Source organism: Semicossyphus pulcher, unplaced genomic scaffold (assembly GCF_022749685.1).
Source record: "Semicossyphus pulcher isolate SPU_LCO1_2020_fin unplaced genomic scaffold, fSemPul1.0.p SCAF_7, whole genome shotgun sequence".
In the NCBI taxonomy this organism is placed as follows: Eukaryota; Metazoa; Chordata; class Actinopteri; order Labriformes; family Labridae; genus Semicossyphus; species Semicossyphus pulcher.
Window position 1 is genome coordinate 12201272 of NW_027211748.1, and position 22966 is coordinate 12224237.

Here is a 22966-nt window from a genome sequence, read left to right on the forward strand (position 1 = left end):
AGATTTGAAATGTTTGGAAACAATGAGGAAAATGACATGGGCACTGAGATACTTTTTATCTCATTGTATTGTATCACCAATCAGTCTGTGGAATATTTCATTAAAGCCTCCTGGTAGAATACAAATAATACTTTCCTGTAATGCAGAATAAATGCACGTGTTTAACCTCATATTAAATCATTCTTTAGCCTTATAACATCAGGCCTTTTTAAAATGCATTTCTAAACTTTCTTCTTATGTCCTTCATGTTTTCCTGCTGTCATTTCAGGATGCTGCTGTAATAAGTCAGGACCTGATCAGTCGAAAGATCAAAGAATACAACATGATGAGGTATGCAGGACTCCACATTGCCCCCTGGGGTGCAAACATAGCACTCAATCGCATATGTAACCATTTCAATTGTACGCCAACCTAATGCGTGTGAATGTATTTGTGTTTGTTTGGATCAGTGCGCCCAGCAGCAGATCCGAACCCTCCCCTAAAACCTCCCGCCAGTCCCTCAGCATCAAACAAGCCTTCCTGGGAAGTAAGTCAGACATCAAGAGCCACAGCCCTCATTCGCCCAAAACAGGAGAGGATCGCAGGGCGCTGAGAGGTAAAGACACAAGCTTAATTTACTGTGAGAGGAAGGCTTTCCTCCCCAAAGATGGCTAATCCATGTGTATATATGTGTGTGTACCCTGTCAGATGATGCCAGTCCACCGCGAGACAGAGCTGCTTGGAAAATCGGCATTGCAGGGATCATGAGGAGGCCCTTCGAGAAAAAGACTCCAGCCGGGGTCACATTCGGAGTGCGGCTTGATGACTGTCCAGCTGCAATAACTAACAGGGTGAGAATTGATTTGTCTTCATGTAGGATAGAGGAAATGCCGTTTAGTTTAGCATTCAGATGATGTGTGCAGCATGTTTCCATACTCAAGATATTGATTTTCCATCAACCTGTCAGTCAAAGATGTGTCTAATTGTAGCTCACTTAGGCTGGCTTCGATTTTAGGCCATGTGACTGCAAGCATATCGAGTAGGTTTTTCAGTAAAATAAGTGATTTGTGATATTTAATGTCTTCCTGATGTGTTGTGCAGTTTGTTCCTCTGATCGTGGAGGTGTGCTGTAATGTGGTGGAGGAGAGAGGCCTGGAGTACACAGGAATCTACAGGGTCCCTGGCAACAACGCTGCCATCTCCAGCATGCAGGAGGAGCTCAACAGCAAAGGCATGACTGACATCGACATCCAGGAAGATGTAAGTGATTGACAGCTGGCTTGCACAGCATCGTGTACCACTTTCCTGACAACATCGTTCAGCAGTGATAGAACTGTACTGTGAGGACCGCCTAACTATAATCCTCTCTTTACCTTTCACTCCTCTGCAGAAATGGCGGGACCTCAACGTCATCAGCAGTTTACTCAAGTCCTTCTTTCGAAAACTTCCAGAACCTCTGTTTACAAATGGTGAGATCTTGTAAATAATCTGAAAATCATGATGGAGAATAACAAGAGTGAGATGCTAAGAGATGGCTTTTCTGCTCTTTTCACAGAAAAGTACGCTGATTTTATTGAAGCCAATAGAACAGAAGACTCAGTGGAGAGATTAAAGGAGCTCAAGAGGCTGGTGAGTGGAAATCAAATATAAGCTGCATTTAATTGAACAGCATTAAAACCTTAAATGCTGAAACTTTTTCCCTTTTTCCTCTTTTCTTGCAGATCCATGAATTACCTGATCATCACTTTGAAACCCTGAAATTCCTTTGCGCCCACCTCAAAAAGGTTTCTGAGAACTGTGAAAAGAACAAGGTACGACAGTTGACAGGATCTGTTACTATGTTTCAAGCTCATGTCCCTTTGGCGATGTCATTAAACCTGGTTTTGACTCACCTCTTCTGTTTAGATGGAGCCTCGTAACCTGGCAATTGTGTTCGGACCCACGCTGGTCAGAACCTCTGAAGACAACATGGCCAACATGGTCAATCACATGCCGGACCAGTGCAAGATAGTGGAGAACCTCATCCAGCAATATGACTGGTTCTTCACTGATGAGTGTGATGAGGATCCTGTTGTATGTGGCAACTCCTTTTTTTTCTTTTCCTTTTTTTAAATCATATTTTTAACTCCTACCAAAGATAGGCCTTAGTGTCTACATGTTTATATTTAAAGCTGCACTAGCCCATTCTTTGTTTCGCGAAAGTCGCGTCCCATAGGCTCAATCACCATTGTGTTACCTCATTCAGCGATAGATATAGATAGTGACTTAACAGACATTTATTTCAATGAAAATCTTCGAGATTATATCTTGAAATGACTGGACACTGCAGACTTTGTGAAACCTTCTTCGAGTCATTGTTTTTGTTTCATCGCTTACCTTGCTGTTATTTTGTGCTTATCTTTTGTCCTATTCATGCTGTGTTGAGTCATTTATCCTCCCTCTGCTTACTCTTCTATTCTTGTCCAAACTGTGTTATTCCCCCCAGACCACAGCTGAGCAGGAGAGCACAGTGCAGTCTCAGCCTGTGCCCAATATCGACCACCTGCTCTGCAACATTGGACGAACTGCAGCTTCACCGGGCGAAGTCTCAGGTAAATCTGAGAGACTTTCTCTTAGGAGCAGCACTCTAGCCTCCTCATATAGACATTAACTTGACAACTATAATATTTTATTATACCAACCCCTCGATCCCACAGGATCCGTCTCCGGCGCGTTCCGTTTGCGCCCGTTTCTGCCCACAGGAAGCATGTCTGGTCTGCAGGGCATCGGAGCGCTGGCCCAAGCAGCTGGATTCGCGAGATCACAAGATCGCGGGAGAACTACATTATCGCGCGAGAATTGAGAAATCACGCAATACCATCAATGTTAGCAGAGCAACACACAAACTACAGTTCAGTTTGCACATCCGAGGTTGATTATCTGCTCATTTGGAAATCCTTCCGTGATTTTTGTGCTTCAACCATGGAGGAGTACACTACTTAATTAAAAGTGTTCTTTTTTCGAGATTTCAGTGTGTTGATCTTAAAATAAACGGAACAAAAACGGGAGTGTGTACCGGTCTGAACATGGTGCTTTATTTTGAAATGACCGGATGCTGTATGCTGCTTTCGTGTGCGACTTCCTGTTTGGAACGATCTGCTCTGTTGCTGTAGCTTGACGCGTGTTTGAAGCGGCCTCCGTCAAAAATAGACCCGGTGCGTATCTTTAGCGGAGACGTACCGCGGCGCGTGCTGTGGAATCACCATCATTGACTTGAATGGGCGCGATCGACTCCGGAGGTCGCGGCGCACACGGAACGCGCCGGAGACGGATCCTGTGGAATCGAAGGGTTAACAGTAATGTTTGAAATATTTGTGCTGTAGACTTTTGTTGAGACTAAATGTTAGCAGTGTATTAATGTCCAATGCTAAGACGATGAACATCATGCCTATTTGCCATAATTTTAATGCTTTGAGCAAAAAACAAATCTACCAAATTTTATTTGTGTTTCTGTTACGCAAGCTTTTTCAGCTATTTTCCAATACATATATTTTGTGGTTAAACATTGGAAAGTTGTTGAAAAACACCTTGCAGTTTGTGGAGCCTTTTTTATTAATTAATTCATTTTGGATAAAAGTCTGTTTTGTTTCAATGTTGACGTTTTTTTGCCCAAAGAGATAAAATTGTCCTCAAGTTTTATTTCCGTTCATTTGTTTGCTTTAGTCTTTATTTCCTCTTGCTCCAGTCATTTTTTCTCCCTGTGCTTTACCTGTGTTGAGACGACGACTCCTTTTCTTTCAGTTCTTTTCTTCCCCTCCTCCTCGTCTCTCACATAATCCCGGCATGTTCTTTCCCAAAGAAAATCTAACAAACAAAAAGAAACGATGGAAGTTTTAACCCTTCTGACCTCTGCCCTTCTGTGTGTAGTGTGTTGTTTTTCTCCCTTATCCCTGTCCAGCACTCACACATTACCCAATCTTGACACAGGCCAAGTGGGCGGCGTCTATCACTCGATGATGTCACTGATGGACTCTGTTTTGTCAGTGATGGACAGCTGGGACTGTAGGAAGAAGGACGAGTGTTGTGCCCAGTGTAGCTGCCTAGTCTGCAGAAACCCGCAGCTCTTTTAAATTTGGGCGAAAGGAGGAAAAAAGATAAAAAAGAAAGAAAGAGAAGTCGATGTTTGTCATTTTTCCTGTGGTGTGCACGTCTCATATTTAAACCAATACCCTAAATTGAGGGGATACAGAGCGATGCTGCTGTACTTTGTCTGAAAGCCCTTCTGCTGTCTCTTGTTGTCTCTAAAGCTGATCGCAAGGACAAGTAGCATGGTACGGTCAACCTCAGGTTCTCTCCCGGTCATGTGGCATAATCTGTCATGATGTCTGAGGGTGGGGGTCGTAGTGGTGGGACTGAGCTGGATGTTCCCCAGCACACACGCGTTTACACTCAAACAAACCCACACACACAACCACGTGCCAGAACGATAGATACGCAGTGAGCTGTTGCAGAGGCACACAAAGAGCAGTTGATGGCATGTTGATGTAGCGGTATTTGCAGAGACAGGTAGCTTCTTTTTTTGGTTCAGGTGCCTCCTCTTGTGTCTTTTTGTTTGATTCGTTGTCTTCGATGTCTTTATTTGAAAATCTTTGTCTCCATTCGACATTAAAAACATCACATTGTCAACAACAGACAAACACTGCCACATACTTCCTCATCTCTTACTGTTACATAATGTACAACACCCACATTGATCACTTACATGCTCCTAACACTATCCCACTACCCAAACTTGCCCTATTCACTGACACACACTTTATGAACTTGAACTCGTTAATAGCCCGTTTCCACCACAGGAACTCTTACAGGGGCCCAGGAACCGTTCAGGAACTGAGTGATATAAACAATGGAAATTTGCAGCACAGCATGTCTGGATTACTTCGGCCCCCGTCTCCTAAAACTTGCTTGCAATCAGAGTAAATAGAAGCGTCACTCAGTTCCTGAGTCTAGTTCTCGAGGCTCCGTCGTTCTTGTCACTATCTGGTCGAAACAGGCTATTACACGGCTCTTCTTTGTCAGCTGCCGTTTGCGTCTTTTCTCCTTTTGCAAAGTGAGACCAGAACGTTTTTGTGAACTCTTTGTTTTGCCTTTTATGTTGTTGAGAATGACAGGGCACAGGTTAAAGCCCCCCCACAAGAGTTAATCTAGCTTGGAGCAATCTTTCCTCATGCTAAGGCTCGCCTGCACCAGCTGTATCCACCACGACACACACTCACTGATCCGTTCAGCTCAGGCCCCTTTAAATCTCAGTCAGAGCCAAACTCGTCACTCCCTGTCCTCTGTGATGTCTTTGAGTTGGGAAAGAATGCCTACAGCTGGTTGGTGGCTACGTGTGATGCTCTGTGACTGACGTGTTTGTCCGTGATGTGCCGTCGTTCCATCGATACATCGAGCATGAGCTGCTTTCTGTGTCTTGGTTTACTGCCGGGTTTCACTTCCTTTTCTCTCATCCTTCATCTCAGGCCTCGTCTGACGCTTCTCCACTTTTCCATATACAGCTTAGTGTGTTTACTCGTCCTGCTGTCTCTCTCTCTGAGCCGACAATGTGTCATCTGCTTTCATTCAGCTGCTCTCATTATACTCATCATGTCTGTCAGTTTCACTCTGAACATTTAAATCTGCCTTTTCTCTTTATCTTGTTGACTGTTTTTAGGACGTCAGAGTTTTGGCTGACTTTTCCTAATGTGTCACTTTTCTTTAACACAGATTCAGCTGGTAGTGACTCCTCCAAATCAAAGGTAACGTCCTCCTCCTGCTCATGTTAATTTCACTCCTTTTTCTTGCCTGTTTTTATATTTATAAGTCTTGTTTTTATTCCTTATCAGCAGGGCTTGTGGGGGTCAGGGAAGGATCAGTGTAGCAAAGAGATGCTGCGCTCCTCCTTCTTCGCCAGTCGCAAGCGCAAGAAGCCCAAGGACAAAGCTCAGCTCAGCAGTTCAGATGACGACCTGGACTCTGTGTTTACCAAGAAGGAGCTCCCAGAGGAGAGCCAGCAGCAGCCTCTGTGGTCCCCAGACAGCCGGACCGAGGAGGAGGAGGAGGAGGAGGAGGGGGAGACAGACGAAGCCAGTGAGAAAGAGAAGCACAGGAACAGCTCAGAGGAACAGCTCGACACCCCCAGCAGGAAAGAGTCTCTCTCCAGCAGCCTGATATCGCATCCCTCCCCCACCCTGCCTCCAGAACACTTGTCCTCAACCCTTCAAACCGGCTCCCCCTACGCCTCACCCCCACATTCCCCAAACCTCAGCTACCGCATGCCCATGGCTCACCAGTCCTCCCTGTCCGACCCGCCTTCCAACTACGACGACACAGTGTCCGACCTCGGTACGATGAACAGCACCAGCTCTCAGGCGTCGGTGCCCAGAGTGAGGCGTGGCAGGGCCGCAGCTGCTAGTACAGAAGCAGGCCCCAGCGGGCTGGGAGCCGAGGTCTGCTCCATCACCTCCGACTACTCAACCACCTCCTCCATGACGTTCCTGACCGGAGCCGAGCTCAGCACCCTCAGCCCCGAGGTGCAGTCTGTGGCGGAGAGCAGGGGGGGAGACGACGCGGATGATGAGAGGAGTGAGCTCATCAGCGAGGGGAGGCCGATGGAGACAGACAGCGAGAGCGACCTGTCCGTGTTTACAGTCGGGAAAAATGATCAGCGTGATCTGCAGGAAGCCCCCCGACCCCTCCCCTCCCACAGGCTCATCGAGTGTGACACGCTCTCCAGAAAGAAAGCTCAACAGAAAACCAACAGCGAGTCTTCACTGGAGGGAGCTTGGAGCGATAAAGATTCCAACAGACTGTCGTGTGTTTTGGGCTCGGTCAAAGGTCGCTCCACAGGCAGCCTCAGCTCCTCGTCTCGGGGTGAATTAGACAAGACAGAGCCTGCGTGGAAGCTGAAGATCACTGACCGACTGAAGGTGCGTCTGCGGATGTCTGTGGACGACATGTTCGGCGTGGGCAGCCAGAGGAGCCGGTCCCCGGAGGGCCGCAGCAAGAAGAAGAACATCCGGCGCAGACACACCATGGGTGGTCAGAGAGACTTTGCAGAGCTGTCTGTTCTGGGAGACTGGCCGCACGTCGGCATCGGATCAGGCTCTCGGTCGGAGCTGTCAGCTGTGGACCAGCTGAAGCCCAAGTGCAGCTCTCAAGACTTCTCCATCGGGGACTGGATTGCCCGCGAGCGTCATCGCACCAGCAATCCTGAAGTCAGCCTGGACCTCTCTGAGCAGCAGGGGGCGCTGTGCAGAGCGAGCTCGCAGAGCCTCGGCGCCTCGTCCTCCTCTGAACTCCCACATCGTCCCGCTGACGTGCTGAACGGGGACGTCCCCCAGAGTAAAAATCTCAGCCTCTCGGCCGCCGCACACCCACATAAACTGTCGAGTTCCCAGGTGGTCCATTCGCGCTTCTATCAGTACCTGTGAGGAGTGTTGGACGTGCGTGTGACTGTGTGTGTTCTCCGTCTGTGAGATGTGTACGTACTTGGGAGTCTGTCAATATAACGTCTGTTGTGTGACCAATGTTAGTGAATGAGCATGTTGTACAAATATTGTCCGGAGTGTGTGTCTGTATCTAGTGTGTGTGTGCTTGTGAAAAGAGAATTACTGCACACAGGGATCGTTGAGCTTGCTCATGTAGAAGCATGAAACAAAATGTTGTTTATACATTTTTAATTTGTTTTTGTTTTTAATGACAAATGACTTTGGGATGGCTCAGCAGGAGGACTTCCTCCCTCCTGATTTACATCCCTGTTATGCTGAAGACTGAGAGGACCTGTCGCTCACCGAACGATGAGCCTGTGAAGTTTGTGCTAGGAAGTGCGAACAGTGACACGAGTTAAGATTGTCTAAAGGTTTAGCTAAGTGGCTTTAAGGATGAACTGACTTTTAGAATGAATAGGAAGTAGTAAAAAGTTGAGATTTTTAGTATTGCAGAGGAGCTATTTTTGTGTAAAGAAAGTCACAATGTTAAAGTCAGTGAGTCTCTCAGTAACCAAATGAAGAATGTACAGACATGCTTGCTGTAATACTGACTAAAAGCTTTAGATGCTTGTGTTTCACTCTAAAGTGTACATATCCCTATTTTTCTGTGTACTACTTGAATAGTGTTTTTGGTACAGCCTGTGTGTGGACTGCCTACGAGCTCTCTGCTGTCAAAGGGGCCTTTCCAAAGGTACAAAGGTGAAGAGGAGACACTGGACTTATGCAAAATGGAGAAAGAGTTCTTATTCATCCCGGTTATGTGGTTTAACGAGCAGTGAACAACATCCCTCTGATGCAAATGTTATGCTGTCTTAGTGTTCGTGGTTCAAACATCTGTCAATCGCAAAGAGGAAGAAAACGTTAGAAGAAAAAAAAAATGGGTGATCCAATCAGAAAATCATGTTTCTTCACAATAGGAAGTGCCTCACAATGAAATGTTAAGGGTGCCATATTGTCTTTGTTGAGACACACGAAGATGTTACTGTGAATGACATTTTTACTGTCGACTCTCAGTCATTCTACAGGTGATGTAACAAAATGCCGAGCTTCCATTCCTGAGGCATTCCACTCTGGTCTTAACATGTTTTTTACTCTTTTTTTTTTTTCTCTCATTTTTTGATTTTAACAGAACTTGAATTTTAAATATTCCTTGTAAAATAAGTAACTTAAGTGTACATATAAATGCCATGTTTTAGCTGCTTTACTTTTCATTTCCATCAGATTATAGGATTGAGTACAGTATTGTGAGATAATGATGATGATGATGCTCATGAGGCCTGTTGGGTGTTGTGGGCAGTTTGGTACTTCTCAGTGGAGGGAGGTCCCTGCATGAGGAAACACTTGGTTGAGCTGGAACGTTTGTACCAACACTGTGTTCCTCTGATTGTTAGAGGGGTGTGAACAGACTCCTGAAACACTGGAAATAAATTTTGTCAATGGCAAATGCTTGTGTATGTTTTTTATTTACTGCATTGTAGTAAGACATCACAGGAGTGTGTGTAAGCAAAGGCCGTAATGACTTAAATTGCATTCATTCAGTGTTAAGGCTCTGAAGGCAATCGATACTTTCATAGATACTTAGGCCTGTTCTATTCAGGATTGATTGTTTTATCATTGTCAGCCCTGAATTGGACATCTGGATATCTCAATCCCAATTTGAGCATCCCAAAGTTTAAAACACTTACAGACTTACATTTTTGGATCACAGAAAATACCTACCAAATAAGAGCAACTTGAATGCGTATTTTTAAAACTATATGACTCCCTCTAAATGTTCTATCCCTTAAAAAGACTTACCTTTAACCCTCCGACTTCGTCTTAATTCCCATCCTAATTGGTTGTTAAGGACAAAAATGTCCACCTCCCATAAAACTACATAAAAAAATACAGATTAATATATTTTTCTACTTTTTTCTGCATAAATCTCTCAAACAACTTCAGTCCTTCTCAAAACTAAACATTCAATAATTTTGAGAAGTTTTTAACCCTTTAAATGCCTGTTTGATTACTCGATATCACTGTTATTATTTATGAAAAAAAGCAAAAAAATTAGCTATTTTCCATATAACAAATGTTGGGTGGCTGGGGCATTTTTTTTTTATCAGTCTTGGATATGTCAAGGATTAACCAAAATATTGACTTTGATGCATTATTAGTTTTTGTGTAGCATCAGATTTAAAATTTACTACCCTATTTAGACGTTATGGACAAAAATGTCCACTTACAAGAACTGCTATAAAAATAGTACAGATTAATATTTTTTTTCCGCTTTTTGGGTTAAATCTTTTGATCAACTTCAGTCCTGATCAAAACTATCAAATATTGAATAATTATCAGGATTTTAACCCTTTAAATGCCAGTTTGAAAACATGAAAATCATATTTCTTGTGAAATAACACACAAAAAATGAGCTATTTTCCATATAACAAATGTTGGGTGGCTGGGGCATTTTTTTTTTATCAGTCTTAAATATGTCAAGGATTAACCAAAATATTGACTTTGATGCATTATTAGTTTTTGTGTAGCATCAGATTTAAAATTTACTACCCTATTTAGACATTATGGACAAAAATGTCCACTTACAAGAACTGCTATAAAAATAGTACAGATTAATATTTCTTTTCTGCTTTTTGGGTTAAATCTTTTGATCAACTTCAGTCCTGATCAAAACTATCAAATATTGAATAATTATCAGGATTTTAACCCTTTAAATGCCAGTTTGAAAAATGAAAATCATATTTCTTGTGAAATAACACACAAAAAATGGGCTATTTTCCATATAACAAATGTTGGGTGGCTGGGGCATTTTTGTTTAATCAGTCTTGGATATGTCAAGGATTAACCAAAATATTGACGTTGATGCATTATTAGTTTTTGTGTAGCATCAGATTTAAAATTTACTACCCTATTTAAAAGTTAAGGACAAAAATGTCCCATTAACTCCCATTCAAACCACATTTTTTTATCTCAAAGCCATTGCTGATTATAATCATGCATTCTGTAATGTTAGGGTTTCATTTTTGAGAAAAATAGTAAAATCTGTCATTTTTACTGTTCACCTCTAAAATCAGCCATTTACTCATTATAGGCCTATGCACACAATTCTTGTTATTTCTTGGTGATAAAACATATGTAAAATACTGCAGTAATACTATTTCCGCTTTTTTTCCACGTTTCCACTGAAATAATTTTTAAATCAGCATCAGATCTTTCAATTCTTTTTTAAAGATTATTTTTTGGCCTTTGGCTTTATTTATAGGACAGTTGAAGATAGACAGGAAATGTTGGGAGTAGAGAGTGGGGGATGACATGCACCAAATGATCGGCAGACTGGGAGTTGAGCCTGCGATCAGTGTGACGAGGACTGCAGCCTCTGTACATGGGGCGCCTGCTATACCAACTGAGCTAAACAGCGCCCCAGATCTTTCAATTCTTATTTATTTTACATATTTGAACATTCAAATTGAACATTCAAAACAGAACAATATGTTACAAAAAATAAAATGGATGTACAAATGATGAAAATAAACTGTGTGTGTGCGTGTGTGCAGAAAAAAGATGGATGTGCAAATTATGTAAACAAACTATATACATTTTAACTTTTAGAACAATTTATAGAACAAAAAGTGTGTGTGTGTGTGTGTGTGTGTGTGTGTGTGCACCGTCAGCAGCTCCAGCAGCTCCAGCAGCTCCAAAAAGAGGGGGCTGTGCTCAATTTGCACAGGAAAAAAAAAAAAAATCTACACCTGTTGCATCAGGTGTGACAACTTTGTGTGCAAAGAGCACACAGTCTCATGCTGCAAGTTCTGCTGGGAGGACTAATCTTGCCTCCACACACACACGCGCACACGCATGCATGCACGCACGCACGCACGCACGCACGCACGCACGCACACACACACACACACACACACACACTTTTTGTTCTATAAATTGTTTTATATATATATTATTTTTTGTAACATATTGTTCTGTTTTGAATGTTCAATTTGAATGTTCAAATATGTAAAATAAATAAGAATTGAAAGATCTGGGGCGCTGTTTAGCTCAGTTGGTATAGCAGGCACCCCATGTACAGAGGCTGCAGTCCTCGTCACACTGATCGCAGGCTCAACTCCCAGTCTGCCGATCATTTGGTGCATGTCATCCCCCACTCTCTACTCCCAACATTTCCTGTCTATCTTCAACTGTCCTATAAATAAAGCCAAAGGCCAAAAAATAATCTTTAAAAAAGAATTGAAAGATCTGATGCTGATTTAAAAATTATTTCAGTGGAAACGTGGAAAAAAAGCGGAAATGGTATTACTGCAGTATTTTACATATGTTTTATCACCAAGAAATAACAAGAATTGTGTGCATAGGCCTATAATGAGTAAATGGCTGATTTTAGAGGTGAACAGTAAAAATGACAGATTTTACTATTTTTCTCAAAAATGAAACCCTAACATTACAGAATGCATGATTATAATCAGCAATGGCTTTGAGATAAAAAAATGTGGTTTGAATGGGAGTTAATGGGACATTTTTGTCCTTAACTTTTAAATAGGGTAGTAAATTTTAAATCTGATGCTACACAAAAACTAATAATGCATCAACGTCAATATTTTGGTTAATCCTTGACATATCCAAGACTGATTAAACAAAAATGCCCCAGCCACCCAACATTTGTTATATGGAAAATAGCCCATTTTTTGTGTGTTATTTCACAAGAAATATGATTTTCATTTTTCAAACTGGCATTTAAAGGGTTAAAATCCTGATAATTATTCAATATTTGATAGTTTTGATCAGGACTGAAGTTGATCAAAAGATTTAACCCAAAAAGCAGAAAAGAAATATTAATCTGTACTATTTTTATAGCAGTTCTTGTAAGTGGACATTTTTGTCCATAATGTCTAAATAGGGTAGTAAATTTTAAATCTGATGCTACACAAAAACTAATAATGCATCAAAGTCAATATTTTGGTTAATCCTTGACATATTTAAGACTGATAAAAAAAAAATGCCCCAGCCACCCAACATTTGTTATATGGAAAATAGCTCATTTTTTGTGTGTTATTTCACAAGAAATATGATTTTCATGTTTTCAAACTGGCAATTAAAGGGTTAAAATCCTGATAATTATTCAATATTTGATAGTTTTGATCAGGACTGAAGTTGATCAAAAGATTTAACCCAAAAAGCGGAAAAAAAATATTAATCTGTACTATTTTTATAGCAGTTCTTGTAAGTGGACATTTTTGTCCATAACGTCTAAATAGGGTAGTAAATTCATATCACAGTGTTCTATTGGTCTATAGAAAAATGTATATTTGAATTCCAAAATTCCATACTTCCAAAATGTTGTTACAAAAAATTGTGCCATGTGCATTAACACAGGCAAAATGGTGGCCAGACGACAAAAAAAACTTGCAAAAAATGGACAATAATGTCCTAAGAGCCTCAGAGGGTTAAAAAGAATGAAGAAAAGCACGTGTACATTTTAAAATATACAATACAATATAACAGTTCGTTTATTCCAAGTAATCTGATTAGATGACAACATCACTAGGACTTTTCACTGTGTATCACTCCGCCTCAGCCAGGTGTTCTGAATACTGTTAATTAACATTACAGCAAACCGTGTATGTCTACATTAATCAAGCTGGTACCTCTGTATCATACAGCAGACTCTTATTTCACTGGTTGGCGATAAATTAAAACACACGGATAAACGTACAGCTGCTCTGTGGTGACCGGTAGATACGGAGTGCAGGAGAATGTTTGGGTTGCTTGGCAACAAAAGTCAAATTTCAGGTAAGTTTTGGAACTAGTTCAGTCTGCGGAGCAAAAAACAAACTGTTGTTGATTATTACTTCCTACTACTATTTGCGGCTTGTCAAACTGTTGTGTAAAAGCAATATCACACTCGAGGTCGTGATGTTCTGAATATCAGCATTACTGTGATTATCTGCGGACTCCTGTCTACGAACGAGTCACAGCCTTTATAGCATTCAGTCCAACGTCAGTCCCTCCCGTGATATAATGGCTGAATTCCATTTACTGCTTCAGTTTTTTGCATGCCGGCTCACTGTCATTGCCCACTTCAGGCTCATGTTAATATTATTGACACCTTTGATTTTCTTTTAACAGCTCGAATATTCTGCTTTATAAAAGCCTGTTAGATATTCAGCTGTGTATTTAATTCATACAGCCTTCATTTCGTCTCTTTTTCAGTTGCCGCAGTACTTCCGCTGCACACACGAGGGCGTACTGACTGAAGTAACGTTGATGAAACGTTGCAGCACATCAGCGGTCACACTTTGTTGGTATAAACACTAAAATGAGAAATAAAGCCAGCCAAAGATACATTTCAAAATGCTTTATATACAAGTTACACGTATAACAGAAAGACTTAAACAATATAAGATTTATACACTTTGTACATCCGCTGACCACTGACAAAACAAACAGAAGTGACGAGGGGAGAGAGTCAAGCCATCAAACACACAAGTCAAAGTAATTCACAAAATACTGAAACTCAGCAGAGACAACTCAAATAAAATTCTTAACATGTTTGTCAGTGTTAAATCATCTTTTGTGTTCAGCTCTTACCATGTTGTAACAGAAAATTGTGCCATACCTCGTGATTCCCTCACTTATTACAGGCTGTAATTTAAGGACAATAAAATCCTAATATGTAATCTGGTATTTGAGTTATCCAGGGAATGCACAGTTCAGACAAGGCCAATCGATATTTACTCACTTTCATAGTCATGTGGGCTCCTAACATGAACATTTGACCCGCAGTAAGGCACGGTGACTAAAAGGACGAGTTCAATCAGAAACATGACGAGGGAAATATGATTTTATACCATGTTTGAATAGACACTTTGTTTTTGGAGTACAACACAAGTTTGACATTGTGCCCATGTTTTGTAAAGCAAGTTGGGACTGATGCAGCCGGACGTCATCCACTCATAGACACGACAGTGAACAGGGAAACTCTGAGAAACAAGTAGCTGTAATCGTACTCATGAACACAACAATCTGTAAGTTGGCCGGCAGGTTTACAGAAACTGGCAGGCTTTCAAAGTCATATTTCAACGAAATGAACCAAACTTCAGAATTGTATATTTTGTGCTGCAAAGCGCTCGATTAATGTGCCTGGTTAAGAAGGGAGACGCTTTGCTCAATGGACGTTATGTAGTTCCTCTATTTGTCCACCAGAGGGAGCACTGGTCTGTATCTTCCAATAGCAGAGAGAGATATGAGTGTTCACATCTGAGCTCTATTTCGTCTTTCTGTCCAGCAGCCAGCACGAGGAGAGGAGGGAGGGGGTGTGACCTATGAGGCCCCTTTTGCACATGCAGGTGCTGCACTTCAGAGTGGAGCTCAATCTGATTGGACAGCAGGTGTAGTCGGTTGGTTGGGTGATAAAGATCTTGTTGCATATTGTGCTGTGGTAGCTGGCTGCTCAGACGAGCAGGTCTAACTGTCGTCCTCCTCCTCCTGCTCATCGTCGGACTTTTTGTCCGGTACCCGGAAACACTCCTCGAAGAAGTTGACCAGGGACTGACTCAGGTGCTGCTGTGTCCCGTCACTGTGTAGAAAGTGGCCCTCGTCAGGGTAGATCTGTAGATATATACACAGAATGGATTTATGCAAAGCTGCACCAAACAGTATTCAGCTGTTTTTTTCTTTAGAAACATGGGCTCACCTGTAGAGTGTAGTTGGCCTTCTCGCTGATTAAATGATTGATAAATTTTGCTGTGTGCTGGAAGTGAACTTTTTCTGAGGTAGTACAGAAGAGAAGAGAAGGCGCGTTAGAGATGACTATTTAATATTAGTGTTTTAATCACAGCAGTAAGGGGAAATAACTTATAATAATGTATCCGTTACCGTCAGCTGTTGGATGAATTATTAAATACTGCTTCTGCAGAAGCTGACCCGCTCTGTGTGCTAAATTTGCCATCTGAAGAAAAGAGAGAGTTAAATCTTCCACATCCTTTAAATAACGACCGTCTCTGTCCACTTTATCTGTACATCATGATCTGGATTTGGAGAGTAATAAGTTTAATCTTTACCGTATATACTCTGGAATCTGTCCTCGAGCCGAGGTATCGTTCTGAAAATGCAGACGCTGCGTTTACAGAGGAAAAGCAGAGTTAGAAAGATGGTACAGAGAGTTTATTCAATAAGATAAGAAGAAAATGATCCGTAAGGTTTTACCATATAGCTCAAAATCTGTGATGGGGGAGACTGCTGTTCCACATTTCAGATCAGTGAACTCTTCGGAGCTCAGAAGCATTGTGGCTAAATATCCTCCATAGGCCTTAAAAAGGTGGCAGAGACACAGAAACAGACCAAGTAGTATGAGTAATTATACTTTATTATTTTCATGTGACGTAGTTGGTTTATCTGTATCTCCTCACCTTTCCATAAACTCCCATTCGAGTTTTATCAACGTAAGGCTCTTTGGAGATTAACCTAAAAATGAAAAACAAACTGGTTAAACTTCCACTGTAAGGCTTCTGCCACCGGCCCGTTTCAATGTTTAAGTACAAGTCTCACCTGAGAGCCTCCAGCTGGTCCCTCTCCTCCAGTTTTCCCAGTTTCCTCCTCACTTTGTGGAGGAAGTTGGTGCCCTGGAAGCCGCTGCCGTGGCCATCGAAGCGGATGACGATGGTGCTGAAGCTGCTGACCAGAACTGTGGCCCAGTCCACCTTGAACTGCTCCGACACCATCTGCCCGCCGGGCGTGCCGTCCCTGTGGAAAAACACAGGCAGAAAGAGAAAGAAAATATGTGGGTCAGTTTAAAATCAATATTAGATTTAGAAAAAAAGCAACAGAGAATGATTGGACTATAAACATGGCAGCAACAAGGAATTGAAAAAATAAAAAGAACAACAAAAAGTGTTGTAAAGTCCAACATTACACCACAAACTCTGCAAAATGACCACAGGGCTGCACTTAACTTTTTGTATTATCAAATGATTTCATGCTGCACAAACACAGTATCTAGTGAAGGATATTCTGATTCATAATATATTCTAGCATTACATTAGTAGTAGTAATATTATTAGTATATTACACAAATATTTTAGTGGCTTATTAGTAATTTAGGTCAGTTGTCAAGCAACACTGTGCAACACTGATACTTAAAGAGCAGCTCCAGTCATGTTTTAAGACATTAAATGCTCTGCTTGAAATAATGAAATGTGCCTGATTTTTTACCTTGTAAAAATCCTCCCAAGGCGTCTCCTCCTTCTCCCTTAAAAATCCCCAAATCTGCATAGTCCCCGCCCACGATGCACATTTCCAACTGCCCCCTCCGTGGTGAAAACAAAACACGTCTCGCCGTCGTTTATTGGCAACTTATTGAAACTTGGCTAGCTTGAAATTTAGCAATTAGTGAGTCAGTAGTGAGTTTGCAAACATTATGATGACGGTTACAGCTGGCTCGCGCATCTCCCAAGTGGTTGCCATAGGTTACACATAATGATACGCATAGTGTCACCCCGTCCATTAACGGGATTGGCTCCTTAGGTTTGTGACGACTCAAACCTGCCAATCTGAAAACGTGTTGTTCAGCCTGTCCTTGGTACACTGCAGTTTAAAGGCAGACAGGCCCAGCCATGGAGATGACAGAAAGCCACACTGGCCTTTACCAGGCTGGCACTGTCTAACAAATGACACCTTTGATTGGGTTTATTGGAAATGTAGGATTCAGCATTGTGTATCTATACTAGGAACCAAAAATCAGGATATCTTAATCTCTATACTCTGCTGGGTTTTTAATATGACTACTGTGAGTCCCACAAAGTGCAATACTAACCCGCTGTATCTTTAAATTGATAATGAAAGTAGCTGTAAGATGTTGCATTCAGGTGCTAATAATATTCCGTGCATTGTTTCATTATGAGTTGATTGTAATAAACCCATATGTATTCATACTCACACCAGCAGCAGTAAGGGGTAATGTGCTGTATCTATGAATGCAGCTGGCTTCAGGATCTCCATCGTCAGAGCTGCAACACACAGAAGAAGGTTAATGAGAGTCTTATGATGCAAGATGAGATGTGTACCTGCTGATCTGACATGGACACTTACTGTAGTCGTCTATGATGATGGTCTTGTTCTCCACTTTGGGCATCTGCATGTTGTTGTAGGTGTTGTTAACCCTTTCATTTCTCTCCACGTCTAACAGCTCTGCAGGTTAAACGAGTCCTTTGTTACAATCTCTTAACAGCAAATATATTATCTTTGAAAACTGCAGAGAATTAAGTTAATTCAGTTGATGACGGTGATGCAAGAGGACAGATATAAACAGACGCCACTCACTCTGTTTGTCTTTGGTCCTATAGATAGCCACACTCGGTACATTCGGACCTACAAAGAACAACAACAGGAATGCAATTAAAGAAGTTAATTTGATCAGCATGATTTGGTTACATGATTTCTGTAACAAGGCACTGCAGAAGGCTCAGATGCCTCCACCCTGTGGTAATCAAGCCTGTGAAACCCAATCCTCCTCTGCACATCCTCCTATGTCATCTTAAACAGCCTTCAGAAACAGTCCTCTCAGCCAGCTCTGCAGTTAATAATCTACTTCCATCCCATGAGGAAGCAGCTTATTATTTCACAATGGAGCTACTCTCCAAAGATCCAATTAATGAAGAAAGCCACCGGCACTTTTCCTCTCCGGAGTGAGCCTCCCTAAACAAATCAGCTTCCATAGAAACCACAGCTTTGTGGTCACAGTAACAATGCCAGAGTGTCTCTGAGGAACAGAAAGAATAACTCATAAACAACAACCCAATGCTAACCACTGAGATTATTTTCATATGACAGATACTACAGGCAGAGAGCCGCACGAGACATTTATTTCTGTGGCTAATCAGAGGGATCCAGCGGTGGTTTGAGGTTATCTGCTAATGTCCGGTTCGATATAAGCTCTCAACTAATTCAGTTACACCTTCTCCCGAGCACGGCCCTCTGCCTCCCCCAGAACACTCTCATTCACAGGAGAGCTGCGATATTAAACACTCTCAGTCTGCTGCGATAAAAAGAGCCTTGACTCGAGAGATCCGAGGTCGAGTGCGCTCACCTTTGCAGTTGAGTAGGAAGTAGTGCATGTTGTGGCTGAATGAGACGTCCACGTAGCCGCAGACAAACTCACACGACAGGCAGCAGCGGTTGAACGGAGGGATTGTGTCAGCACTGTGGGATAAGACGGAGTAAGTATCAGTGTGTAGCGTAAAAACCACATAAGTACTCATAACCTGTAGTAAAATCCTACCTGTACAAGTGTCGTCGTTTGGGGTCGTCCTCTGTGCTCAGAAAGTATCTGAAAAACAACCAAACAAACCCATCAAATAAGAAATAACCAGGACTTTGCAGCACTGGATATTTTAAAATGAGCATGCAGAAGCATCCAAATGTCTCACATGAGGTTCCTTTCATGATTGTAGGCCAAGATTCTGGTGACGTCCCAGTCTCCAGAGGTCAGGGACTGAAGGATGTCTGTGCTAGTGTTAGGCTGGAAGAAAAATCTAACATTAAAAAAAGCATTAACACAAATAATATAAAGATAATTCAGCACATTCCTACCAAAGAGGTGGACATAGAGATGTGGAAAAACTTCCCTCTCCCGCCCTGAGGGATCGCTCTGGTGAAGAAAAACTTGTGCCCGTCTTGGGAAAAGAGCGGCGGTTCATTCTGCAGAGAGGAGGGACAAACATCTGCTCGTGTATAAAAAGTTTTTTTGGTTGCAAAATGTGTCTGCAGGGGCTGAGTTATTCCTTTCTTTTACTTGTTCAAGCACAGAGACATAGAGGAAAGGTGCTTTTTTTATTTACTGCTACACAACAAAAGGAGAGCAGTGTTTTCATCATGTACCTGTCTGTGCAGCCAGCTCTCACTCTCATCCTCGTGTTTCTGAAAATAATGAGAGAAAGACTTTTCTGAGTTTCTGATGTCAAGAGATAATCTATATTTATTTTTTTTCTCAACAATTCATATGAAAAGACCCAAAACAAGTGTGTTTAAACAAGTGCATTTATTCTAAATGTTGCGAAATACACTGTAGAGAAATACATGGGGAGAATCTTATAGTGTTAAATATAAGGCACTTATAGAAGCTGATTAGCTTAGCTTAGCTTAGCACAATGACTGGAAACAGAAGGAAACAGCTAGCCTGATTCACACAGACAACCTTATCACGCTCACATTCACACCTATTTAGAGTGACCATTTAACCTAACGAGCATTTCTGTGGACTGTGGGAGAAAGCTGGAGAACCCGGAGGGAACCCACGCATGCACGGGGAGAACATGCAAACTCCACACAGTAAGCAGAAAGGCCCACCACGTCCAGAACGAGACGCGGACTAGGAACCTTCTCGCTGTCGGGGTTGTGTGCCGGACTATTTAACTGACAGACAATAGTAGTATCAAGCTACTAATCCAACTCTCAGTAAAAAGCAAATAGTAATGTTGAAAAAGGTCATGAAAATAGAGTTAATTATTTCTTAAAACAACTGAGAACTGTAGTTTTTAGCATATATAACACAAACAACACTAAATAATCAACATTGGTTAGGGACTGTTTTCTGCGGCGGATGTGATGAGCTCGTGAATAATTGCAGCTGCAGAACAGTGTATGAGTCATTGACTCAAAATAAACTACAGTGCCCACACTCATTGTTGCAGAAACATGTCAGTCACTGCTATGGTGTTGCTCATTGTATTTTTAATGGTTAATGTAACAGATGTCTCACACGAAGGAATTAACTTCATCAGGCTCTAGCTACACAGGCATCCCTCGTTAGTAGGTTTAAATTCATGGTTGGTTTTGGTCTTTTCATGGGATGTGTTGACAGCAAGAAAAACGTATTAACAAACACAAAATCCACAATGACAGCAGACGTCACGTTTCCTGAATGTTTCACCTTAACACAGACTCCAGTCGTCGCCTCACACAGAGTCAGGATTGAGTTGTTCTGGGCTCTGTTCAGCCAGTTGACAGCCAGTTTTGTGCTGGTGGCCCATCTCACCATGGTGATATAATATTCCCTCCTGGAAAACCAGAAAGTGAGAACACATCATCACCACTGACATCCCGTCTCCACTGTCTTAAGAGAATGCTCCGGGGCTACTTCTGGTGCTTGTACCTTCATACATAATAAGGCGTGTTGGGCTGTCACTCACCCTATCCGGGGGTCATCAGGTTTCTTCATCACCACGGTGTGCAGGGGACCGTTGAGGCTCACCACTGACAGATGCACTACAGGGTTTTCCTCCCCGGCCTAAAGGGCCGACAGGAAATTAGATAGGTCGGACAGGATTTCAGTTTAAGGCAGAGGTGAATCGTCTTTCCGCTGTCTTGAGAGATCAGTCAATCAAAGTCCTCAGCACAACACAACATGCTAGAAAATTCAAACCTGCAATAGCTTGTTTTGGCCAGTTGGGGCAGTGGTGTCAATATGTGAACACTCGCTTATTTACACACCCAGCAGCCCCAGTTTGTTCCTCCTGTGCCGTTACATGTAGAATATTTTACTGTAATGTTCTCTGAAAGATAATTACTCAGGGACGTTTGAAAAAGCTGAAGGTCGTTAAAAATATCTTAAGGTATTTCCTGGATCCTGAGAGTCTCATTTAACAATCAGATGACAGGAAAAAAACAGTTCTTGCAGTGAAACTGAAAATATTTATTCTTTTAACCAGACTGATAGAAAGTTTTTAAGGACTCTGGTAATAACTCCTCTGAGTTCTTCTAAAATCTCGGTTATTTGTATTGTAAAGAAACCAAGGGTAACTTTTATGACACGACTGTTTGCTCTTACATGAGAGGCTCAAACTGCAGCTTCATATAAAGAAGTTTCAGAGTAATATTATTATTAATTTGGAGTTGCTTTTCCCATCAACCCAATGAATGCAAGTTCAGTATTTCTCCTTTTAGCTCTGTTGTTAGTCTCTACCAATCGCTGTAGGAAACATCTGGATCTTTAGCTGTTAAATGCTACATATTCACAAGCTAACTGTGTCAGTTAGCTGTTTGCTGCTGAGCAGGTAAAGGAAGGCTTCCTGCTGTTGCTTAAAACAACACAATCAGAAAGTTGAGAGTGAATCCAAACAGTGAAGTTGCACCCATGACTGCACAACAATGAGTCACTAAAAGAACTCACTAATGCTCCATAAAGATGAGAGAAGCTGCAGATTTGGGGATAAATGTCTGAAGTTTCATCACTACAAATAACCTCTTTTACATTGTAGCATTGTTTTGACTTATGCTTGCCTTTGGGTAGTGATACTCCAAGCTGGCGGGGTACGGTGTTCCTGTGAAAAAGGGAACTTCCATCTTGGGCACCAGCGTGTCATTGATGGTCATGTAGGCCAGACGCAGCCCATCAGGAGACCACCAGTGGGCTACGTGGGTCTGCAAGATCTCCTCTGTAAAACCAGACAACATATTAAACATACTGTGAGGAACGGATGAAACTGGAGACAGAGAAACAAGACGATGAGGAGCAAAATAATGTTTTAAATGATGCCAGTGTACTGTACTGTGCTTTACACCTGTTTGTTGGCTCCTGCAGCTAATTCCAGACCCCTTTCCCTCTTTATGTATGATATATGAAAGATGTATAATTACTTCTTCCTTTGCCTCGCCTGGGTCTACTCTCTCACATTTTGTTGTTGTTGGTTCCCTGTGAGCTGCAAAGGGTTTCGACTGAGCCACAGATGTACTGAAAATGAGGGAGCTGACATTTTGAAGGAAACTAGGACACAACGTGCACAAATACCTCCTTTAAAGTAAAATCTTTTAAAAGGCTCTGCTCTCCTCCCTTTTACAAATGTCTTTTCCTGCAGTTTCCTGATGTGTCATCTTCATCCAGCAGGGGGCAGAAGAGCTCTATGAAAAGCTCGTAAAGCGCACAGCTGGAAGGATCTAAATCACAACCTTTTCCTGACAAAAAAAAAAGATCAGCTCAACCTTGATGAGGACTTAGTGATCTTGTTATTCAAAATGAAAATACTGTGAAAGCACAGGGTCACGGTGGGTAGAAAACTGTCAGGGTTGAATTTTCAACACTTGATTGAGTTCTCCCTCTAAGGCCGACTACTTTGTAGCAGCGCAGCTGGAGCTTCAAGGCCCAGGCCCAGAGAATAACAAACAACACTAATTCTTCTGCAACCCCGCAGGAGCACAAAATAACATTTATTGTATCCATTATTTCATGAAGGTTGAGCGTTTAATAAGATTCCTGGCAAATTGCTCTTTAAGAATGCTGCCTTTGTTCACATTTATGCCCTATAACAGCAACGCTTGTCTTCTGTGCAAGACAATCACAGCTGTTAGAGGCAAACGTACGTCTTAGCCTCAATCAGCAAGGTTAGGACACATATTCATATCAATGTAAAGGTCAGTGTACATGCAAACACGTGCTCTCATATGTTACACTCTTAAAACATCAATTTCTTTCATCTCATCCA

General features: G+C 41.9%; 2 protein-coding genes across 2 annotated transcripts in view; one reads left to right on the plus strand and one right to left on the minus strand.

Moving 5' to 3' along the window:
• The window catches only part of arhgap21b (Rho GTPase activating protein 21b), a 36145-nt gene extending 27214 nt beyond the window's left edge, over positions 1 to 8931 (plus strand). Inside the window, exons 14-24 of the mRNA XM_069684209.1 lie at positions 269 to 330; positions 450 to 595; positions 688 to 830; positions 1081 to 1239; positions 1370 to 1448; positions 1535 to 1608; positions 1701 to 1790; positions 1885 to 2052; positions 2465 to 2570; positions 5725 to 5756; positions 5844 to 8931. Coding sequence (XP_069540310.1) covers positions 269 to 330; positions 450 to 595; positions 688 to 830; positions 1081 to 1239; positions 1370 to 1448; positions 1535 to 1608; positions 1701 to 1790; positions 1885 to 2052; positions 2465 to 2570; positions 5725 to 5756; positions 5844 to 7430 — 2646 coding nt within the window. The 3' untranslated portion in view covers positions 7431 to 8931. The remainder of the gene's footprint in view (positions 1 to 268; positions 331 to 449; positions 596 to 687; positions 831 to 1080; positions 1240 to 1369; positions 1449 to 1534; positions 1609 to 1700; positions 1791 to 1884; positions 2053 to 2464; positions 2571 to 5724; positions 5757 to 5843) is intronic.
• Positions 8932 to 13833: 4902 nt separating this feature from the next.
• The window catches only part of dpp6b (dipeptidyl-peptidase 6b), a 66053-nt gene continuing 56920 nt past the window's right edge, over positions 13834 to 22966 (minus strand). The window contains exons 9-26 of the mRNA XM_069684322.1: positions 21768 to 21922; positions 20678 to 20775; positions 20419 to 20545; positions 19368 to 19406; positions 19080 to 19187; positions 18917 to 19008; positions 18769 to 18816; positions 18577 to 18689; positions 17811 to 17858; positions 17580 to 17678; positions 17428 to 17497; positions 16041 to 16235; positions 15902 to 15956; positions 15699 to 15801; positions 15554 to 15609; positions 15369 to 15441; positions 15187 to 15260; positions 13834 to 15101 (exon numbers count right to left, since the gene is read on the minus strand). Of these exons, the coding sequence (XP_069540423.1) occupies positions 14958 to 15101; positions 15187 to 15260; positions 15369 to 15441; positions 15554 to 15609; positions 15699 to 15801; positions 15902 to 15956; positions 16041 to 16235; positions 17428 to 17497; positions 17580 to 17678; positions 17811 to 17858; positions 18577 to 18689; positions 18769 to 18816; positions 18917 to 19008; positions 19080 to 19187; positions 19368 to 19406; positions 20419 to 20545; positions 20678 to 20775; positions 21768 to 21922 (1697 nt within the window). The 3' untranslated portion in view covers positions 13834 to 14957. The remainder of the gene's footprint in view (positions 15102 to 15186; positions 15261 to 15368; positions 15442 to 15553; positions 15610 to 15698; positions 15802 to 15901; positions 15957 to 16040; positions 16236 to 17427; positions 17498 to 17579; positions 17679 to 17810; positions 17859 to 18576; positions 18690 to 18768; positions 18817 to 18916; positions 19009 to 19079; positions 19188 to 19367; positions 19407 to 20418; positions 20546 to 20677; positions 20776 to 21767; positions 21923 to 22966) is intronic.